The sequence below is a fragment of the Scardinius erythrophthalmus genome (assembly GCF_964197995.2).
Source record: "Scardinius erythrophthalmus genome assembly, chromosome: 21".
NCBI lineage: Eukaryota > Metazoa > Chordata > Actinopteri > Cypriniformes > Leuciscidae > Scardinius > Scardinius erythrophthalmus.
In genome coordinates this window covers 18,180,325-18,200,704 of record NC_138241.1, presented here as the reverse complement: position 1 = coordinate 18,200,704, position 20,380 = coordinate 18,180,325, and the positions used below count along the sequence as shown (strand labels likewise).

The 20,380-nt window shown below is 37.6% G+C and overlaps 1 protein-coding gene and 1 pseudogene across 2 annotated transcripts; one reads left to right on the top strand and one right to left on the bottom strand.

Moving 5' to 3' along the window:
- Window positions 1–25: 25 nt before the first annotated feature.
- Window positions 26–2,499, bottom strand: mad2l1bp (MAD2L1 binding protein). The gene is made up of 3 exons (XM_081350291.1): window positions 2,061–2,499; window positions 1,275–1,546; window positions 26–1,188 (listed from the first exon to the last, which is right to left on the bottom strand). Exons 1-3 carry the CDS (start codon window positions 2,413–2,415, stop codon window positions 658–660), a joined length of 1,158 nt encoding a protein of 385 aa, XP_081206417.1. The 5' UTR covers window positions 2,416–2,499; the 3' UTR covers window positions 26–657.
- LOC308682111 (putative carboxypeptidase X1) lies at window positions 2,469–8,841 on the top strand (annotated as a pseudogene). The gene is made up of 10 exons: window positions 2,469–2,472; window positions 5,170–5,279; window positions 5,367–5,508; window positions 6,052–6,136; window positions 6,309–6,459; window positions 7,164–7,252; window positions 7,330–7,453; window positions 7,950–8,077; window positions 8,178–8,187; window positions 8,531–8,841. The product of its transcript is annotated as a putative carboxypeptidase X1 (transcript).
- Window positions 8,842–20,380: the final 11,539 nt, after the last annotated feature.

The following is a 20,380-nucleotide window of genomic DNA, read 5'->3' as shown; positions in this document are numbered from 1 at the left end:
TTTTTAGTTTGTGCTATTAAAGTCTGCAAAGTTTCAAAAGCTCACCTCTGCTTGCTAAAGAGAAACTTAGTTTCATGGAACATTACAATATACACCATTACTGTGTCATTTCAATCAATTTAATGAACTCTGACCTTAAGCTTGAATGTTCTTTTTTAAGTGAATGGAAATGCAAATAAAAGCAGACAGTACAAAGATATAGCACCAAATGGAAAATGAACTGTTAAATTGCATTATTTTCATTAAAATATATAATGACAGATTTGAAGAGCCCCAAACACATAATTTTTAAGTTAATTAAAATGGTGTACATTCATCAGTTTACAAAAGCTACTATTTAGCAGATGGTTTTAATTCATTGTGACTTAAAAAAAATGTTACAAATGGTCTTAAAGTGAGTAGCAGCTTAGATTATAAAACAACAGAAAACCACCACTGTGTAATGTAAAACATAGATGGATTAGCTGATGATAATGTAAACATGGCATAAATAATCTGCAGTTATAAAACATTAAAGTTCACACAGAATTCCTGAATAAATCATATTTAAAAAAACAATAGCCCATATACGTTTTTGGCCAGTCATCCAGTGATCCCTGAGAATGGAGTGAATTGTATTCCAACATTCCCTGAAATCTGTTACTCTTTATTCCCTCGTCATTTACAGAATCCTTTCACAGTGACAGAGGCCTGAAACCAAATATAGTCCTCCAGGTCTCTCTTTTTTTTTTGTAGTTCCCCGGTAAGTGACAAATCACTGGCTATAGAGATGACTTGCCTTTTCACTTTTGTGGGAAATTTAAAATCCACTTTGGGTTTAAACCCAGTCACGCCACAATCCCGGTGCCCCATAGCCATGACTGTGGTGGTCATGAGACGCACAGACTTGGCATCCGACAACAGGTCAGCCACAAATAGCGTCCGGAAAAGCTGTCTCAGACAGCTTGAGGTCCTTAAGCTGCTTTCGCCGGCCTCAACAGCCAATGCTTCCATGTTGACCTCGTACAGCTCGGTGGGAAGGATGGTAGACCCACCCAGCAGAAAAAGCACACAGGGAACATGGCTAAGAGAGAATAGGGCCTCAAGGTGAGCCAGCACCTCATCCAACTCCTGCAACGTCCGCTGGCACCGACGCCAGTCCAAGCCCCCTGAAGTCTTCGCAGACCGTCGGTTCACTGTGTCCTCCGTCTGTGAAAAAGAAAGCACAGTTATCATACCAGATACAAACTACAATTCAATTATGAATCAAACACATATGAGGCCTTCTGTAATACCTGAGTGGTATTATGCTGCTGTTTCTGCAGGAACACCATTTGGTCATATGTCATTGGCATCTGTTGCCGCTGGTAAAGGACACACTTCAGAAGCTCGCAAACTAATCTACAGCAACCGTCCTGGGTGATGTGCCCGGGGAAGATGACATTCACTCGTCCTTCCTCTCTCGCTCTCCTTAATATTTCCTCATCGTCAACATGGTGTGCAGATATTTCACTAGGTTCCCCCAGACTGCCAGAAGAACTGGCCAAAGCATTGGTCTGCTGGCAACCTTGAAATAAGACATTAACATGGCATTATTAACTGAAAAGAAAATGAGCAGAATAAAAATATCAGAGATTTGATCTGTTTAGTCTGAGGCGAAGAGGGTCAATACATAAGGGTCAATGATGTGACATTTTATTTTTGTCCAGATATATATATATATATAAACATAATATAACATATTTTAATGATCACAACTGTATTGTGTTTAGGTCATATGACATAACCTTGATTCATGATATTTGCAAAGTAATATAATATATAAGCATACACATATAAACATGTATAAAGACTTACACACATAAATGTATGTCTGTGTATATATATATATATATATATATATATATATATATATATATATGAGCGTGTGTGTGATTTTTTGACTTATCATTTGTAATCATCTTATTATTTACAATAATTGCCTTATATTTACTGATATTTAACTGACTGGTGTTTGATTTTCTATCACAGTTAGTTATGTGAAGCATAGGCAGGAAATGGAACCGTTTATCACCACTTACCTACATCATGATCGTCACCTCTATGTGTGGAGATATTTCTGTTTTCTTTGCCCTCTGATGGTTTAAAGGGCTCCACACAAACCCTGTCTCTCTCAATCTCACCAATGTTGTCCAGCAGGCACAAATTTTCCACCTGAGAATGAGGGGAGGATTCAGGATCATCGACACGGCACAAAATGTTCCTTTCCGTTTCTCCGTCAGATGAAACCTTTGTTTGTTCTTCGTGAGATGTGCACTTATTGGAGTGAATAAGTTTGTCATTGTAGCTGTTGTTAGAATTTTCGTTGGTGCTGCTGTGTTTGGTGACAGTCATGTTAGCACATTCAACCTCTCTCCTCCTCGATCCCTCTTCCATTTTTAATGTTTGAAACTTTGAATTTACCGAATTTACCCACCGGGTACGGCATCATGGGTAACACAGGAACCGGAAATCACGAGAAATGTAATAAGAGTCTCATTCCTATTTATTACAATTTTTATTTCACGTTTTTATATTTAAAAAGTGTTCGGTTAAAATGTTCGTGGCACAGCAAAATTACATTTATTTATTTTCTTTTTGTTCCCTTTGAGGTTTTCTCTTCGGGTATCAAAGAAGCGGTTAACTGACGCCCTCTGCAGGTTGACTTTTTCACTGTCAGGACCATGGACTAAAAAAAGGTCGGCACCATTAATGGTTCTTGGCCATTCTTCATTAAATTCTATTATGTTATTGCAGGATTGATGGTTATTTGACAGCAATGGAGGTCTTTGTGCATCTAGAAACATTCTGTGTACAAAGAGCTGTAAGTCCCGCCCCTTCCGCTAATCCCCCTGGACCTCTAGGTTGAAAAATCGTAAATGCAAGTGAATGGGAGAAAATAATTATTTTCTGGTCCCGTTTGAATTTTGCCATGAATGTGAACATATGTTGTCTGTGAATTTTTTATATTCATATTCAGCGCATGGTGGGATCATTTTATCAATGAAGTTGTGTTTACACCGGCACGCGCATGCCCAGTGTTGGTGAATGGTCACGTGATCCGCGTTTTCAGTCGTTTAATGTGGACGGAGATCAGCTAAAACGCTGGTGTGGACGGAGATCGTATTCGTTTCAATTCTCCGTTTCTAAACGAAAACGCAGTAGTGTGGACGGGGCCTGAGAAAGCAATCTAGAAGGTTACTTGCCTTCTGCATCTAGAAGGTAGTCCCTCCATAAGGCTACTGCAGTGTTTTCTTCTGCCCGCCTGTTACTTCCAGCAACAGAGTAGCGAATGTTAAACAAGTCTTCAAGGGTGTCTGCAGTAAGTGGCTGTTGTGGGCTGCAGAAAAGGGGTCTGAAGGCTTTTTTGCGTTTAACAACAGCCTCCAACAGGCCAAGAGTTGTCAGGCCCTCCTGGAATCTTCAAGAACAAAAAGTAGTTTGTGCATAAAAGTATTGTTTGTCCTTTTCAAACAACAATTGTCATATTTTCATGGGATAATGTTTTGTTATTTATGATGACCAGTAAACTATACAATTCTCAACAGTCTGATACATAATTAAATTTATAATAAATACAGATTAATTTTCATGGAAATTATGTGAAGAGACCTCTATTCAAGAGTATCAATTCAAGTTGTAATCTACCTGTTGCTGCAATAATAACTCTAATCTCACTGATCACTCGTCATAAGAAAAAAACGAATCAATATTTCAGGTTTTAGAGATTGCAATGATGTGAGAGGACAAGAAGAAAAGCACACATAAAAAGTAAAGAACAAAATTGCCAGAAAAATTAAACAAGTTTGGAATGTCATACTAAATGTAAAGTAAATCTGTAAAGTACATTATATAATAAAAGTACATTAAATCTGCCCTACTGTCCAAATATGTGGCCATTAAGAAATATCAAAACTGATAGTGCAATTGAATCAACTAATCTCAACTAATCTCGAGAGCAGGATCATTATATCATTCTTACCGTTCAAGTGGGCCATGGACTCACAACCTGAAACATTAAAATATCGTCTACAAGTTGATCCTTGTCTCCGAGGCATTTTATAGCTCGAAGACAGCCTGCATTTGCCGTAACAGGTATTCTGTTATACTCTTTGTTGCCTGACACAACTCGTCCATGGCTGCAGCATTGGCAATGCTGTTTTGAGTGGTATGACAGAATTTTCATTTTTGGGTCAATTAAATTATGCCTTTAAGGTGTTTCAGCTGTCCCTCTGTTCCAACTATAAACGGTCTTCCCTATAATGAACAGTGACTAGTGAAACTGCAAATTATAGGGTGAATTCAGATTGATTTTGGGACGCTTTTTCCAAGTTATCTCAATGACATAAAGTGTCCCAATCACCCTGAGTTCACACTTACTTGTATCCTGTTGGAGAACTTTAATAACTTCCATGCACATTTTGATCAAGAAAAACTACAATGCATGTGTAAAATAAAAAAATCACAGGTAAGGAGTGATGCACATGCAAGTTATTTATTCGTATTATTAGTATCTATTCAGCACATACTTATTCCTTTATTGATAGTCACTATGCACAGTGCTTAACATTTTGCAATGTGCTAAAAAAAAATTAACATTTGTTATCTGGTCTCATATACTTAAGGCGAAATTAGTTCAAGAACTAGTGGGAATACAGGAATGCTTAAGCAACAAACATAATGTTGATTCACTAGGCGTTGTTTTAAGCAACAATAGTGAATCAGTGTGATATTCGTTTGCTCAGCATTCCTGTATTCCCACCAGTTCTTGAAGTCATTTCAAAAGTGCACCAAATGAAACCCCTTGGAGAAAAGAGAGAAATTGTTGCATAGCCTACACTCTTAAAAATAAAAGGTTCTTTATTGGCATTGATGGTTCAGAACATCCATAGAACTTTTCCACTGCACAAAAGGTTCTTTATAGTGGAATAAGGTTCTTTAGATTAATAAAATGTTCTTCACGTTTTAAAAAATGGTTATTTTAGGACCTGATCACTGAAATGTTCTTTTTCAGAACTTAATGTACTGCCATGTGATTCTTTACAGCACATTTACTGTTATCTTTCATTCAAACATTCTTAGGCTCATCTCTGGCTTAATAAGAAACTGTTCATCGTCAGCTTTGAATTTGTTTGACTAAATCTCAATCAGGTTGTCCACCACTGGGTTTGGAGTCTCTGAAAGTCTCGGATGATCAGCTGCAGTCTTCTTCAGATTTGAGTTTCGGGCTCGGTCCTCACAGAGGACGCCTTAATATACAGGTCAGCCCACTGTGCGTGCTTGTTTAAGAAGATTTTGAAGGTAGATTCAAGGGAGCATGTTATGAATTTGCATACGTGTGTTTGCAGTCCGGTCTGGAGGATGATGATGAGTATGACGGAGCATGGTGAATGCTGGGGTGAAGGATCAGGAACAGTGGTTGCAGTTGGATGCTCTCAGACCGACACTCTTTACTGGCGTCATCCTCCAGGGCCGAAACTCTATCTGGAGGTCATTGTGTGTCTTTGATCATTATTGTCATCACCGTTTTCATCGTTCATATTACACAAATTTTTTTATTAGTTCTTGCAAAATAGTGGCACTCTGTTGAAATTACTATAATTATTACTTGAGCCAAGTCGTAAACTAAAATGCATAACTGAGCTGTTTTAACTGAAAGCAACTTGCCAATGTTTTGACTCAAGATGCACACCAGTAATGTTTTTTTTTCTAAGGCACGTTTAAAGCTTAATTGTCCTAATTGAACTAATGTGTAAACATGTAATTACAAATATGCTTGTCAGTACATATGGCAGTACAAGTCTAGAAGGACAATAGAAGTAATTACGAAATTAAAAATAAAGATGTACTTAAGTCTTGCATTGCATTCAGTTCACACTTTAGTTTATTATTTTAAAGTATATTATTTCCACACTAAGTACTCTTTTCAAAAGTATGCTAAAGTGTACTTCTTTTTCACAAGAGTCAGCTTTTACAAACCTATTTTTTTCATTATATTTGTCTTACCAAAAATCTTTATTTGTGTGTGTGTAGCTTGAACTGGGTCCGCACATATAAGGTGCAATTCAGTAATGACTCATCGGTATGGCAGCCCTGCATGAATGGATCAGAGGAGGCCGTAAGTTTATGAGTTTTATAAGTCCTGCTAACCTACATTTGTTAAATCTGCACCATTAAGCTTCCCTGTAAGATGTCAAGGCGCATATAAATATTTAAAGCCTATATTCTGTAAAGTGAATTTTCTGCATGTGTGCTATATTGTCTCTCCTCATCTCAGAATCTCTGTGCAGGTGTTTGTCGGGAATGAAGATTTGGAGACGCCGGTTTTGGCTCTGTTTCCTGAGCCTTCAGTGGCCCAGTACATTCGCATTAACCCACAGACCTGGTTTAGCAATGGCACCATTTGTCTCCGGGCTGAAGTGCTGGGTTGCCCAATGCCAGGTTCTACATTACACTACTGTACTTTGAAATATTTGGGTCAAGACCATGGCATGTAAAAAATATATATATAAAGCTATTTCCTTGCATTCACTCCAATTTATACGTTCGGAGGGGTGGTAAGACTTTTTAATGATTTTGAAAGAAGTCTCATGCTGCAAAATACAGTAAAAACAGTAATATTGTAGAATTATTACAATTTAAAATGACTTTTATCCATTTTAATGTATTTTAATTTTAATTTATTCCTGATGGCAATTCTGAATTTTCAGCATTATAACTCCAGTCTTCAGTGTCACATGATGCTTCAGAAATCATTCTAATATGCTGATTTGGTGCTGAAGAAACTTTTTATTATTATTATTATTATCAATGTTGAAAACAGTTATGCTGCTTAATATTTTTGTGGAAACAGCATTTATTTAAAATATAAATTTCCTTATATTTATAAATGTCCTTACTGTCCTTGCTGAATAAGTATGATTTTTTTTACTGACCCTAAACTTTTAAACGGTAGTGTATTTCTTTCATTTTTTTATTTACAAGGCTTTACAGTTATTGTCAGGCAAAAACCTCCACAAGTCAGTCAACCGCCACTGTAGGTCTTGCAACACAGAGACAGAGCATTATTGGTAGATTGTATGTTAAATAATTGAATAGTCATTCAGTTAAAAGTGAAGTTTGACTAAACTTGTCTGTATGTGTAGATTTTGACAGCCCACAATTTTCTGAAACTGAGAGCAGATCCACAGATGACCTTGACTTCAGACACCATAATTACAATGAGATGAGGAAGGTTAGAGTGATTTTAGACCTTCTTAGTCTTCCTGCTTATTCATGTAACTGAACTGACACGAGTCACTCTTCCTCTAGTTAATGAAGTCTGTGAATGACGAGTGTCCAAATATCACACGGATCTACACTATTGGGAGGAGCTATACCGGACTGAAGCTTTATGTTATGGAAATACCCGATAACCCAGGGAAACATGACCTTGGTAAGTGTTCACTTTAAGACCCTGGTGCTTGGTATTCAGATCCCTGAACCTAATAGTCCACACACATATATTCTGGTGCAATAACCAATTGTGTTTTTGCAGAGAATTCATTGTGCATGCCCTTTTAATATTTTCCCTTTGCTTTTAGGCTTTCATCATACTTTTATGTAACACATTGTTGTCACACATCTGCTTTTCATCATTCATTTGGCCAGAATAAACATTCCATCACTGATCAGATGCTGTTAAGCTTTTACTAAAGACATATCGTCAGCAATTTGACTTGTTTAATCTATCAATAAGGTATCATTTTTTTCATGATACAATTCTGAAGGGATAAAGAATATAGTTCTGACCTTATTTTTTCTTGTACACTGTTTCACTCTGAAATACATCACATAATGGAGGTAAAATGGTGTAAATGTGTGCTTTTAAATTAATTCCTGTTCCAAATTGTACACTTTTCACTGTTTATGATTTCACTGTTTGCTTATAGGTGAGCCAGAGTTTCGCTATGTTGCCGGGATGCATGGGAATGAAGTTTTGGGCCGGGAGCTCTTGCTAAATCTTATGCAGTACATCTGCCGTGAATACAACCGAGGCAATCAGCGTGTCATACAACTGGTAAATAAAATCACTTTGCCAAATAAACTGCATTAAAGAGGACATATTGGGCTTTTTTTACATTTTCAACTTTCTTTAGTGTGTAATGTTTCTGTTTGAGCATGAAAAAGGTCTGTGAAGTTAAAAAGCACAAAGTCGCTCCAAAGGGAAGGGAGTTATTCTCTATATCAGTAAGCACTATTTTTGAAACGCCTCGTTTGTAGTCTTGAGTTTTCGTCCTCATTTAAATAATTCCCATCCAAGTTGAAATATGCAGTTATGGCAAGGAATGTGACATTTCAGAAACATGCTCGAAGCAGCTGACCAATCACAACACACTTGTCAAGCCAACCAATCACTGATTTTAGTAGACCCCAAAATCAAATCTTTGTAAAAGGGTTTAATAGGTCCTCTTTAAAACAATTACATTTAGTCAATACAGGATATAATAATGTTTGATTGACATGTTTGTAGCTCTAGATGGTGATTACTGGCGCCTGCTGAACCCAGGTGAGTACAAGATAATAGTATGGGCTGAAGGCTACTTCCCTCGCATCCGCCACTGCTCTGTAGGGTCAGAGCCCCACGCAACCATCTGTGACTTCACCCTCACCAAGACGTCACAGGATCGCCTAAAACACATCCTGGCAAGAGGTGGGAAAATTCCCCGGGATGATCAGGTACGGGTCCGAGCCATGCGAATGCGCAAACTCCGCATCAGCACCAAGATTCTTAATCGCCGTCGAGAACAACAGCAACACCTTAACAAAGTTAAACGGAAGTGAGGAGCTCATTTATAAAACAATAAGCAGGTCTGTCACAGGTTGAGGGACATTGCGATATAGGAGACAGATTTTGAGATTGTCTGATTTGAATGTTTTTTTTTTTACCACTAATTGATTTTTAAGAATGCCTCATGTGAGCAAGACTCTGAGATTGTAGCTGGTTTTCTACTCTCAGAATATGATGTTGATGATGATATTATAATAAAGCTAATAAAAGATTTTACAGGATCCACCTCTTAGTTTCTTCAGCTGTTTTAATTCAGTGATGTATAGAAGCTTGTTTCCGCCACAGAATAAAAGGTAATTGCGCCTTTTTATCTCACAATTCACATTTCTAAACTCCTTATATCCTGCAATTCTGACTTTTTTCTCATAATTTCTTGCCTCGATTAATTTGGACAAAAATCATCCCTGCACAATGTCCATTGCATTGTGATGTGGGAGTGGTCCTATGTGTGTATATACAATGCAGTTTTCTCTAAGCGGTTCTCAGAATTGCGTCCTTGGGACGAGGGCACGTTAATTTATATATATATATATATATGATGTGCATAAATAAATCATTTTTAATAAATTATTATTTCTTTATTGCAATATTCAATAAAAACAAGAATTGTCCAATTGTCCATTTCATGGTGACTTTAATATTTTGTTCAAGCAACACATGTATACTATGATTATCTTCACTTTATGCATATTTATAATTAAACAAAATATGATATAAATCAAATAAAACCAAATCGGGAAATACATGCATACCCTGTTTATCTTCAATGTATATTTATAATACAGATAATATAGTTTATTTATACATGAAAATAAGCTATTTTGGCTTTAAATGTAAACACCATTGTTAATTCATGTGTATCGTCCTAATAAATAAATAGTTTAATTTTTTTATTCAGTTCATTTTACAAAGTACAAATGTTGGTGGTGCTTCGTTCCCTTGTTCATTCGCTGGTATCCTTAGACATGCTCCGCTTTTTACATGGACTTCGCTGACTTGCACCTACATTTTCCTTTTGAGGAAATAGACAAAAACAGGTTTAATAAACTGGAAGGAGGTAAAAAAGACATATCACTTTACTTGTTTTACCATGAGGGGTCTATGAATTTTACTGAAATATACAAAGTATTCTACATTGAGGATAACAAACAAAGTAGCTTAGTTGAAGACCGTGTTTGTTTGTTTTTAATAAATCTGAAAATAATTTATCATAATAAGAGATCATTTTCGACAATTACCCTGAATATCTGGGGGGAAATGTGGGTCCCTCTCAATGTCTATGGTGGTTGCAGCCTTAGCTGAAGTTTTTACCTTGGAGGTCAGGAAACCAAGTCTTGAGTTTTCTCTTGAATTCAGCTTTCTCTTCTTCACTTGGTTTAGAGTCAGATACTGGAGGAATAAAAAATCATTAAGACACAATTGATGGAAATAATCAATATTAAGACAGAACAAATTTTTACGTTCAAGAATTTATTTCTGGGGAAAAAAACAAATTAACGAGTATCCTAAATGTTTAAGAGAAATCGTCTCAGTTATGTATGTAACCCTCGTTCCCTGAGTAGGGAACGGAGACGTTACGTTGTGACGACGAATGGGGTTTCGCTTAGAAAGCCTCTCACCTTCGAGTATTATAAAACGAGCCAGTGGCAAGGAAATGCGTGCAAGCAAGCAAGCTGAGGATTCTGTGCCGACGGCTGGGTGGAGGCAGCAGCGGGCCGTCGGGGCAGAATGTGCCAAAGTGCACGGGCGAGACATCTTTAAAAAGACGTGCCATGCGCAAGCTCTTTTGTGAGAGGAAAAACTCAGCAGAGTGTTGAAGCGACCAGGGAGAAACACACACTGGCAGATCACTGCACAGATCAGCAGGCAATGTGCACTCGCTGGAAATCGCCGTCACACCAACACCTGGAGAGAAGCTCGTCTCGAAGTGTGAAGAGAATGAAGATCTCAGAATGGCTTGTGGAGTGAAGAATTATCTTGGCTCTGAAGTGAAAACATATTTGCCAGCGTACTTCCTTGTATAGACTTAGGTCTTGCTTATTGGCACCCCTCATCAGCTCCATAAAGCTGGCTCAGTAATTTTAAACATAGATGGCTCTGATTTGGAGGCACAGACTAAATAAAAAAACTTGGGAGTTATATTTGATTCTAGTCTGTCCTTTGACTCTCATGTGCGGTACATTGTTACGAAATGAGCATATTACACCGATTTTAAAGTCTTTGCACTGGCTCCGGTCAGGTTCCGAGTCGATTCTAAAATCCTTATGCTCACATATAAGGCACTGCATGGTCTTGCACCTCAGTATATGTCTGCGCTTTTAACTTTATACACACCCAAGTGTCATTTATGCTCCTCACAAGTTGGTCTATTGGCAGTCCCACAGACTCATTTGTGTACTGTACGGGACAGGGCTTTCTCATCCTACGCTCCTAGGCTTTGGAATGCACTCCCTCCAAATATCAGAGATGCACAGACTCTAAGTCATTTCAAATCTCATTTAAAAACGCATTTTTTAGGTTAGCTTTTACTTGACATTTTATTTTATTTTATCTTTATTTATTTTATTTTATTTTATTTTTTCTTTTGTGTTGTATTTTAAATTTGTTTGTTCTATTATGTAAAGCGCCTTGAGAAGCTGCTTTAAAGGCGCTATATAAAAATAAAGTTATTATTATTATTATATACCCACGAGGTGGGGCGGAGTTACGCTATGCAAATTACGCACACCCATGGCATTTCCTTGCCATTGGCTCGTTTTGTAATCCTCGAAGGTGAGAGGCTTTCTAAGCGAAACCCCATTTGTCGTCACGACGTAACTCGGTGTGACCACGAAAGGAAAATTAGTGTCTATGGTAGTTGTAGCCCTGGCTGAAGTTTTTATCTCGGAGGTCAGGAAACCAAGTCTTGAGTTTTCTCTTAAAGTCAGCCTTCTCTTCTTCACTTGGTTTAGATTCCTGGTGAAATGAAAAATAATAATTAAGATACAATTGGTGGAAATAATATATTAATCATCTAAAAGAAAACAGTATATTTTGTCGTTGTGGTGCTGGCTGAATTTCTTACCTTCAATGCCAGGTAACCAGATCTGGAGCTTCCTTCTGAACTCAGCCTTCTCTTCTTCAGCACGTTTAGAGTCAGAAACTACAGAATTAAAAAAGAATCATTAAGTGACACAATTGGTGAAAATAATATACTAATAATAATCTAAGAGAAAACTATCTTTTGTTGTTTTGGACTTGGCTGATGTTCTTACCTTCAATGCCAAGAAACCAGGTCTGGAGCTTCCTTATTAACTCAGCCTTCTCTTCTTCAGCGTGTTTAGAGTGAGAAACTACATGTACTGAATTAAATGTGCTTCCTGGGGAGGCAGTGGACATGGGTGCTTCCTCTTGGGACGAGGTGGGTACAGGTGCTTCATCAGATGATGTGGTGGGCACTGGTGTTTCCTCTGGGGAGGCTGTGGGCACGGGTGCATCCTCTTGGCATGAGTTGGGCACAGGTGCTTCCTTAGGGGACACAGTGGGCACTGATGCTTCCTCTGAGGATGAGGCAGGTACAGGTGCTTCCTCTGGAGATGTGCTGGGCACTGGTGCTCCTTTCAATGTCCTGGCAAATGTAGGTGGTCCCTTGGGGGGCCTTAAGGGCAAAGGAGTCAAGATGACATCCCTTTTCAGATGCAATCTCATATTATCAGGGATTGTCACTTTTCTCCTGAATGAGGGCCTGGCAGGTACAGGTGCTTCCTGTGGAAAGGCAGCGGGCACTGGTGCTTCCTCAGGGGATGCTGCATGCATGGGTGCTTCCTCTTGGGACGAGGCGCATACAGGTGCCTTCTCAGAGGATGTGGTGGGCACTGGTGTTTCCTCAGGGGAGGCTGTGGGCACGAGTGCAACCTCTTGGGATGAGTTGGGCACAGGTGCTTCCTTAGGGGACACAGCGGGCACTGATGCTTCCTCTGAGGATGAGGCAGGTACAGGTGCTTCCTCTGGAGATGTGCTGGGCACTGGTGCTCCTTTCAATGTCCTGGCAAATGTAGGTGGTCCCTTGGGGGGCCTTAAGGGCAAAGGAGTCAAGATGACATCCCTTTTCAGATGCAATCTCATATTATCAGGGATCGTCACTTTTCTCCTGAATGAAGGCCTGGCAGGTACAGGTGCTTCCTGTGGAAAGGCAGCGGGCACTGGTGCTTCCTCAGGGGATGCTGCATGCATGGGTGCTTCCTCAGATGACAAGGCAGGCACAGGTGCTTCCCCTGGGGAAACAGTGGTCACTAATGCTTTAGGTGTTCCCTGTGGGGACCCGTCTGGCATGGGTGCTTCCGCAGGGGACTGGGCAGGCACAGGCTCTCCCTGCTGGTACCTAGCAGGAGCTGGGGCTCCTTGTGGGGCCTCCACTATTCCCACCTGGCCTGAAGTGAGCCCACACCCGTTCTTCTCAATTGATGAGTGTAAACGATCCTCTACCTCCATTATTGCCCACCACCTCCCTGCGAGGAGGGCTGTGACGAGCTCATGCTCATCTAAGGGGCTTAAGGGTTCGATTTCTCTTAAACAGGTGGGCATGGTGAACATGCTCTGTTTGATGGATAAGCATATTTGATGGCTGCAAGACATGTTGTTCAAAAAAAGTGTATAATAACCGAATGGCTGTTCGTTGTGCAACAGTGAACTATCTGTGAAAAACTGTGAGAGAAAGAGAGAGAATTTAATGATCAGCAAATATATACAAATTATAATTGTATAATTAATTAGGCTATAATTATCAACAAATATATATATACACACATATAAATACACACATAAAATGTCTTAAATACAAATATTTAGACATTTCATATAGATATTTATAGCCTACTTAACCCTAAAACAGGCAAGGTGACATGGGAGTCTTAAGTTCGTAAGCTTTCAAATGGTAGCCTATATAATTTGTCAACATTAGATCAGATAGGCCAGTACAAGTTAACAGATTAATGACTTGGTCCTTAAGTTACCCTTATCAGGCAACGTGAACTGGAAGTCACAACTCATAAAATCCTAAATATATCAAATATTTCACAGATTCTTTTGGATATTTTTACTTAAGTCCAGATGATACAAAAAATGACATGAAATGATTTTTTGCTTATCATTTTCCACTCTTGTCTGTTTAAGGGTTAATTATACAATTATATAATTGCAACTGGCTTAATTATAATTATAACCAAACATTTATATGTAATTACATACATTTCAGCATATAAAAATTGATTAAAAGAAACATCCAGATGAAGAGTATAAGCTTAACTTACTTGCATTCACTCGACGACTCCCTACAAAATACGATTTTGTCTGCACTGTCTATATAGCTACCGAACGCTCTTTATGACGTCATAGTTATTGTGACATTATAATGGTCTAAAGACACTGATCTTAATAGAATGACTGGATAGCTCATGACGTCATAAACAGCGAAGCCACCGCGCCGTCATATTGGTATTCCCTAGTGAGCTCACGCGTTCTTTTGAATCAATACCATAGACTGTAAAAAAATACGGACGTAGTGTCCGTGACGTCACCCGTAGGTTTCTGAAGAGCATTTTTTAACTATATGGGGAGGCTGCAGACCAGAAGCCGGTAGATATACGCCCCAAGCAGTTTTACGCCCCTGCTGTTCCTGATGCGTCCAGTAGGGGGATATACTGCGAAATAACACCATTAAATCGACGCTCAAAACTTACACATTAATAACCGTCCCGTTCATAGACTTTGCCCAATTTTGTGGTTTTTGTTCATTTAAATAGCCTATAAACGTTACAGTGTAGATCTGCACTATGGATTAAAATATCTGTATATTCAGTTGGGCTTCACTTCAGCCTACAGAAGACTATTTGTTTTTGTGAATTAAAAAATTAATAATACACATAGTTGGATCAGATGACAAATAATGATATATGACCTACTGTAGAATAGTTATATATGACCTACTATAGAATAGTTCATTGAATATTAAATATAGAATATTCACTTTATGTTCATACAGGAGACTGAGTGATACTGAGTGAAATATGTTGTTGTGAATTTATATAAAGTTAGATATTAACCATATTTAGCCCATTAGACATACAGCACCGTGTAATCATTTGGATCCTTGATTAAATATCTGCTGTACTATTCACTATTGTCATCGTACAGCTACAAAACAGTGTCCTACATAGTCATCTTCATCTTCATTTAGCCTATGCGCTTTTAACAATGTAGATTGTTTCAAAGCAGCTTTACAGAGATAAACGTATAATTTAAGGTAACAGAGATTGTTTTGGCTTTATAGCGGTTCTTTAATAAAGTTATTTTCCAGCTAAAGTTAGTTTTGATTGATTCGCTTCCGTCGCAACGATCATTTGTTATTAAATTTGGGGCCGCTAAGACGACACCATTCTCTCACACAGACTTTAAACGCGAACCTGTGAGAAACGCAGCATTTTATGAAGACAAACACAATTTAACCCTTTTCTAAAATTCCAAGGGCCATTAAGAAGAAAGAGACAATATTGTTGTTTACAAAAACATTATTTATCAACACCATTTATGAATTAGCCTACGATGACTCCTGTAGATGACTCCCCTATGGCTTGCCACTCTTCTTTAACTGTTTTCTCCTGTCAAAGTGCTTCTGCTCACTGATAAAAATAAAATAAAAATAAACATTAAAAAAATTGTAAAAAGGACATCCATGGTGAATTTGATCTTGCCAAATTCACAAGCAGCAGGACTCACTGTCACATTTTGTATAAAATTCCTGAATCCTTAATTTTTTATCACAGTTGCTTTGGTACATTTCTCAGATCACTACTGAAATTCTCATAACTACTTTTGAACATAATTGCCAATGATTATTGATTATGAATTGCCTTGCTGCTTCCTTATTTATCAATTCATTATTTCCTTCATTAGTGAAATTCTAAATACACCTCCGCAATTAATCAATTCAGGACACATTTACAAAATAAAGTGTAATAGAAATGTATTGAAAACATGCTTAACAGTTTATGACAACTCAACCATTTTGCATTTAATGACTTATGCAAGGAACTAATGCCTATGTTTTGAGGAGTATGACAATTCACCAGAGAAATAGTATAATAGGCTTATATTTTGATCAACATGACATAAAGAGTTGATAATGTTGGAAACAGCAGACAGTTGTACATTATCAATTGCATGAATGTACCGAAGCATTTGCAATTTGTATAAAAAAAAAGAGAAATTGCTTTTATGAGGTGCACACAAGTGACAAGATGATGTGATTTCAGTTGTGATCTGAGAAATGCACCAAAGCAACTGAGATAAACTATAAGACTTATTGGAGACCCCGCAGAATCACTGTAGACCCCCTATAAGAGTCACCAACCACATATCTGTGGGTATTTCATAAAATAAAATAAAATTAAACATTAAAAAAATGTAAAAAGGACATCCATGGTGAATATGATCTTGTCACAGTGTGTGGATGTGCTGTCCAGAATTTATGTCAGGTGAGTGTGGATTGCATCAATTTGCTCCTGATCTTCAAAGTACAATGGCACAGGCACTTGTTGGTGGAACACTTTTCAAGACACTTTTCTTTTGGCCACTGATGATGGACTGTGCAGAGAAAATTGAAAATTACATTAAAAACATGTCCATGTATGTCACTGTAAGTCATTTATTTACTAGAGAAGCTATTGGTTTGGAATGCAGTTAAAAAAGAGAGATGGGTGTTTTATAGTTTATACAAGTTTAGAGAGAGAGAGAGAGAGAGAGAGAGAGAGATTTTCATTTCCTTAAGCTAAAGCAAACACACACCTTTATGGGATGCAAGTTAAAGAGAACTTGGTAAAGACATAGTATGATAAATCCCACATTAAGTGCACACAGCCTACATTTTAGTCCAGATCAGTAAGCTATTTTAAGAAATATATAAATTAGATAGTTAGATAATCTCATTTATAAGAAACAACTCAAACCAGAAAGGAGTAAACAGAGTCTTACCAGAAGAGGCCATCTCATGCAAGATAAAGACAGGCAACAAAAGAAAATTCAAAATAAAAATTAATTTTGAAATTGAGTAGAAAAGACGAGGGGCAGCTAAACCTACACGTGATTAGATCAATTTAAGCCAGACAGAACATCAACCTGACCGTCCATAACTGTTTGTCTCTCGAAATAAACTATAGACCCATCCATTGATGTATAGAAATGAATTGATATCTACCTAGCTCTATCAAGCTAATCGTTTATAAATAATAAATGTTGCATCATTGCTAAACAACAATAATTTTAGCAGATTATTTAATATAGGCTACCTCAATTCGTGTCGCTGTACAGTCTCCCCCTACTGGACGCATAAGGAACAGCAGGGGCGTAAAACTGCCTGGCTCTCCAAGCATGGAGAGACTTCTGTAGAGACTTCATGCATTACATTCGGGACTTTATAGACTTAAAGGGATAGTTCACCCAAAAATGAAAATTCTGTCTGTAATTACTCACCCTCATGTTGTTCTAACTCCGTAAGTCCTTCGTTCATCTTCGGAACACAAATTAAGATATTTTTTATTAAATCTGAGCGCTGTCTCACTCCTCCATAGGCTTCTAAGGGACTGAAACTTGCTGGCCCAGAAAAGTTATTAAAGAGATCGTTAATATAGTCCAAGTGACTCTAGTGGCTTAATCTTAAGTTTATCAAGCGACGAGAATACTTTTTGTGCGCTAAACAAACAAAAATAACGACTTTATTCCACTTTTCATTTCCTTCTCTCTGGGCCTCGAGTCTTTTCGCGTAGTGTTTAAGCGTAGCGCGTCTGTTGCACGTCACCACGTATCACACACATGAGCAGCGTCGGCCAATAGTGAGCCTACGTGGTGACGTGCAACACAGACGTGCTCCTTAATAATATTTCATATTTCCTCATCGTCAACATGGTGTGCAGATATTTCACTAGGTTCCCCCTGACTGCCAGAAGAACTGGCCAAAGCATTGGTCTGCTGGCAACCTTGAAATAAGACATTAACATGGCATTATTAACTGAAAAGAAAATGAGCAGAATAAAAATATCAGAGATTTGATCTGTTTAGTCTGAGGCGAAGAGGGTCAATACATAAGGGTCAATGATGTGACACATTTTATTTTTGTCCAGATCTATCTATATATATATATATATATATATATATATAAACATAATATAACATATTTTAATGATCACAACTGTATACATTGTGTTTAGGTCATATGACATAACCTTGATTCATGATATTTGCAAAGTAATATAATATATAAGCAAACACATATAAACATGTATAAAGACTCACACACACATATATGTATGTCTATATATATATATATATATATATATATATATATATATATATATATATATATATATATGAGCGTGTGTGTGATTTTTTGACTTATCATTTGTAATCATCTTATTATTTATAATAATTGCCTCATATTTACTGATATTTAACTGACTGGTGTTTGATTTTCTATCACAGTTAGTTATGTGAAGCATAGGCAGGAAATGGAACCGTTTATCACCACTTACCTACATCATGATCGTCACCTCTATGTGTGGAGATATTTCTGTTTTCTTTGCCCTCTGATGGTTTAAAGGGCTCCACACAAACCCTGTCTCTCTCAATCTCACCAATGTTGTCCAGCAGGCACAAATTTTCCACCTGAGAATGAGGGGAGGATTCAGGATCATCGACACGGCACAAAATGTTCCTTTCCGTTTCTCCGTCAGATGAAACCTTTGTTTGTTCTTCGTGAGATTTACTTTACTTTACTTTACTTTATTAGTTCACCCACACTGTGTGGGCCACACATAATATCAAGATAAGTGGCACAGACCAAATGGCACATATAGTCATGTGTGAATCAGGTCTCCCAGAGAAGCTATCCAAGCTTATAATAGGGAGCCTGAGGACATATTGAAATAATACATTAAGAACAAATACTTAAACTAAAAAAAAAAAGAAAAAAAAAAGAAAGAAAAAGATTTTAACACCAATCACACAACAATGATATCATACAAAAATACACAATACAACATAAGACACACAAAAGGGAATCAGGACAATGCTTTTAGGATCTGCTGTAGTCTAGGTAGGCTACTGGAAAGGTTATTATAGATATAAGCGTAAAAGTTCCTTTTTTAGTGTTTTCTTAAAGATGGATACAGATTTCAACACAGATTCAAGATGTGCACTTATTGGAGTGAATAAGTTTGTCATTGTAGCTGTTGTTAGAATTTTCGTTGGTGCTGCTGTGTTTGGTGACAGTCATGTTTGCACATTCAACCTCTCTCCTCCTCGATCCCTCTTCCATTTTTAATGTTTGAAACTTTGAATTTACCCACTGGGTACGGCATCATGGGTAACACAGGAACCGGAAATCACGAGAAATGTAATAAGAGTCTCATTCCTATTTATTACAATTTTTATTTCACGTTTTTATATTTAAAAAGTGTTCGGTTAAAATGTTCGTGGCACAGCAAAATTACATTTATTTATTTTCTTTTTGTTCCCTTTGAGGTTTTCTCTTCGGGTATCAAAGAAGCGGTTAACTGACGCCCTCTGCAGGTTGACTTTTTCACTGTCAGGACCATGGACTAAAAAAAGGTCGGCACCATTAATGGTTCTTGGCCATTCTTTATTAAATTCTATTATGTTATTGCAGGATTGATGGTTATTTGACAGCAATGGAGGTCTTTGTGCATCTAGAAACATTCTGTACACTATGCCAAGCATGGAGAAACTTCTGTAGAGACTTCATGCATTACATTCGGGACTTTATAGACTTAACTGTTTTAAGTGCCTAATGTCTTGTCGAATAAACCCTTTTATCAATTAAATATTTACAAAATATGTTTTTTTGTGTGTGTGTGTGTGTGTGTGTGTGTGTGTGTGTGTGTGTGTGTGTGTGTGTGTGTGTGTGTGTGTGTGTGTGTGTGTGTGTGTGTGTTTTAGAATAGGGTGATAATGCTAAGAACTTCGAAATAAGGGTTAGGGGTTCGAATCATTTTTTTTACACATTTTCTTCCAACAAGAGACATATGCAGCACACATTTTAGGAACTCATTTCCAAGTGTGCACATCGTTAATTAATTCCTCAAAGCAACAGATTCTGAATGTTTCCACAATAATAATTATATCTAAAGTTATCCTCCTTATGAGGACAGATGCGTCTCATTGTATGCATGTGGGTTAAGGCATTGTACAAATACCACAAACCGGTTGCTACAGAATTTTACTTTCACAACCAGTAAATCACCAATATCATTTGATCCATCATTTCCATTACTAAATAGAGCTAAGGGAATCTAATTTAGATCCAAAATAATATTTCATCTTGTGCAGTGGAAGCAAGAACAAATTAACCTCAGTACAAATGTTACAAAGTATGTTAGCATGGATTTCAAAAGTTATAATTATAAAAGTAAGATTGCAAGTTAGTTAGAGAGTGTACTAGTCGCTAAACAGAAACTGCGTTCGCCAGAGGTAACCATAACAACA